The following is a 3,139-nucleotide window of genomic DNA, read 5'->3' as shown; positions in this document are numbered from 1 at the left end:
TGCCCCCCCTGTGCCCTCTCGCCCCGACGGCCGTGCCAGGCCCTGCCTGCTGCCCTGATGGTGCCACTGCTGGCTCCCAGTGCTCTCCAAGGGCTTCTCTGGGGCCGCCTTCCTGCGGCCTTTCCCTCTCTGCTCCAGGCCCACCTGAGACCTGCAGAGGGGCTGTTTCCAAGGGCCTGGAGGGACAGCACCAGGGCCAGAGGCTTCCCACTGACAGAGGGCGGCCTCAGGCTGGAGATGTGGAAGAAGTTCTGGGCTCGGAGGCTGCTGAGGCCCTGGCCCACGCTGCCCACAGAAGCTGTGGCTGGCCCCCCCCCCCACAGTTTCACGGCGGGGTCGGGCAGGCTTGGATGGGGCTTGGAGCAACGTGGCCTAGTGGAAGGTGTCCCTGCCCTTGGCAGCAGGCTTGGAACAAGAGGATTTTTAAGGGCCCTTCCAAGCCAAGCTGTTCTGTGGTTCTGTGATCACATGATCCCGGGCCAGCCGGAATCTTAATTTCTGATTAGAACCACTTAAAGCCTGTCAGTTTGGTTGAGTTCAAGGAGACTGTTGAAGAGCCCAGATTCCCAGCGCGTGACATTTACCAATACTCCAGGTCTGGCTGAGATCAATAAAACCTTGCACGCTCCAGATTCTGCAAGATTGCATTTTACTGAATCAAGAACAAAGCCGTTTCTGGCTCGCCGCTCATAAACGCACTAACTATTGCTGTGTATCGCAACAGACAGTGGCACTAAATACCTGCTATAGTGTTTTTATTTAAACAGAATTACATGTTTAACTCTTTCTAATTATTTTCATCATGCTATAATAATTACATCTTTCTTATCTTTGATATTATTTATATGTATCTTGTGTTTTAAATTATGTTTTTGCTACTAGATATGACAATTAATAAACTTATCATGTGTATAAAATATCATGTGTATACTCTCTATATATCTATATCTATGAAATACAAATCAAGATTCTTATAGATACAAAATTTCAGGTCAGCTCCAACACAGTTGGTCCAATGCTGACCTAAAGGTGTCCCTTTGGGGGACAGGGAGAGACACCGTCCATTGAGTGATCCCAGGCAAGCAGGGCTGATTTTTCCTCTCACTCACTTTTTCCCTGTTTCTTTTTGCTTTTTCTCTCCCACCTTCCCGCTTCTTTCAACCTCTCATTTTTGGCCCTTCCCAAGGGCTGCCAAAAATTGCATGTTCCAAGTGGGCTTTGGTGACTTTGGCCATGCATGGAAGGCATGTGCTCTCTTCATGTGCATTCTTAGGAGTGGGACAGTTCCTATGCCAGTAGGGCTGCCTGTGGGTCTGGGTGACTTTTTTTGGAAAATGAAATGATACAAGGAGGTAGAACAAAGCCTCCTGTGGCCCTCCACCTGCTGAGGTGGCAGGAGAGGCCGTGGGACCTTTGCCAGAGTCTTGGCACTCATCCTCTTCTCCTGAAAGGACCAGATTTGTACTAGGAGGTGGTTCCCTGCTGCCAGCAGCACAAGCACAGCTGTGTGTAGGAGAAGCTCTCTCAGTGGCCGGGGTTAAGGATTGCTGTGATGCGACGCTGCAGATCCAGGTACTCCCCTATGGCCTGGGAGCGGGCACCCGGATCCATCACCAGGCAATGGAAGAGGTTGGGTGGCTCAGCCATTTGAACATCTGGGGGCAAACTGATCTCCTCAGGAAGCCTCTGGTTGCCCACAATGAACTGGTTGAGGCGTTTCTGTACCAGGGATAAGCGTAGGCTCCTGTTGATATCTATCAGTCTGCTCAGGAAATGTCTCCTGCGCCACCGTGACACGGCTCTGGTGTTCAGGAGGTGCATGACAATGGTCTTGATGGTATAGGTGGGAAAGCCTATGCCCAGCTGAACACGGCTGAAGAACTGCAGGCATCTGAGGTGCAAGCTGTCAGGGGGGGCCTGCCTGGCAATGTACTTGAAGAACTTCATCTCTGCCACGGCGTAGGTCTCAGGCCACGTTGTCCTTGGCGTTCCGGCACCTCTCGGCTGGCTGCTCACAAAGATGTCTGAGGCACCTTGCCGCACCCCGAACAGCACCTCAATGTGGAAGCTTTCTGCGCCGTTGGTCACCTTGAATTGGCAGGAGCGTCTGGAGGGCAGCAGCACTAAATGCCAGGTGTGTGACTGAGGCAAAGCTGGCCAGATGGCCCTCACCAGCTGGTAGAACCAGCGGGCCGGTTTGTGCACATCGAGGTAGGAGCCCGTGCACAGGGTGTGAAGGGGGCTGCGATCCTGATTGCTCCTCAGCTCCTCCTCCGGGTGGTGCAGGAAGCACAGCATGCTCTCGCCCTGCTGCTCCCTGCTGCAGGTGCACTCCAGCTGCACATGGACACGGAAGTTCCTCCCGTGCCTCTGCCCTGCAGTGTCCTGCTCCAGGTGGAAGGTGTGTCCTCGAGGAGGAGTCATGGGGATGAGCAGGCGGTACACAGAATCCTGCTCACGGGGACTCCAACCTTCGAAGGCACTGCCCACCCCGATGGCTCGTTGCAGCACCGGGTAGAAACTGTTGGTCAAGACGTGTCTAAAGTAAATTGTGTAATTGTCCATCAGGTCCATTGTCCACTCGCAGCCTGTCTGCAGGTCCTGTACAGGCCACTGGATGTGCTCCACTAGCATCCTTCCTATGTTATCTTGAACACGATGATCTACTTCATTTCCAACATCATCTTCTTCATTTGCATCCACATTTCCTTCTTCATTCTCCTCTCCCCACAGGCTCCTTTCCATCTCCATAAACCAGAGGGTCAAGACAAGTAAGAGCCAAGCAAGAGCGAGGATCTGCCAACTCTGCTTCAGGGCGAGCTGCTCCACCTCCCACTCCAGACAAATCCTCTCCACTTCCAGGTGCATCGCATGCACCTCCATGCTGAGATGCGTCACCTCATCCAAAACATCACCCACGGGCTGTGGGTACTGAAGAATGCTTTGCAAGAGCAAGAACCAGAATACCCAGTAATGCATGGTCTGCAAGAGGATGGAGAGAAGGCCTTGAGTGGGGCTGTGAGGGAGGCAGCTGGCAGCGCGGGCAGCAGGGACGGCAAGCGCAGGGCTCTGGGGGCAGGAAGGACAGCGTCCCAGACAGCTGGCAGGCAGCAAGGCCTGTCCTGCTGCCCCCACAGCA

At 53.7% G+C, this 3,139-nt stretch overlaps 1 protein-coding gene across 1 annotated transcript; it reads right to left on the bottom strand.

Moving 5' to 3' along the window:
• Positions 1 to 1,324: 1,324 nt before the first annotated feature.
• LOC103617281 (inositol 1,4,5-trisphosphate receptor-interacting protein-like 1) lies at positions 1,325 to 3,097 on the bottom strand. Its single transcript, XM_008635559.2, has one exon. The coding sequence runs from the start codon at positions 2,977 to 2,979 to the stop codon at positions 1,525 to 1,527; it is 1,455 nt and encodes a 484-aa protein (XP_008633781.1). The 5' UTR covers positions 2,980 to 3,097; the 3' UTR covers positions 1,325 to 1,524.
• Positions 3,098 to 3,139: the final 42 nt, after the last annotated feature.

Source organism: Corvus brachyrhynchos, unplaced genomic scaffold (assembly GCF_000691975.1).
Source record: "Corvus brachyrhynchos isolate BGI_N302 unplaced genomic scaffold, ASM69197v1 scaffold216, whole genome shotgun sequence".
NCBI classification, from domain to species: Eukaryota; Metazoa; Chordata; class Aves; order Passeriformes; family Corvidae; genus Corvus; species Corvus brachyrhynchos.
The sequence above is the reverse complement of the archived record's forward strand: the minus strand, read 5'-3'. Positions and strand labels throughout refer to the sequence as shown.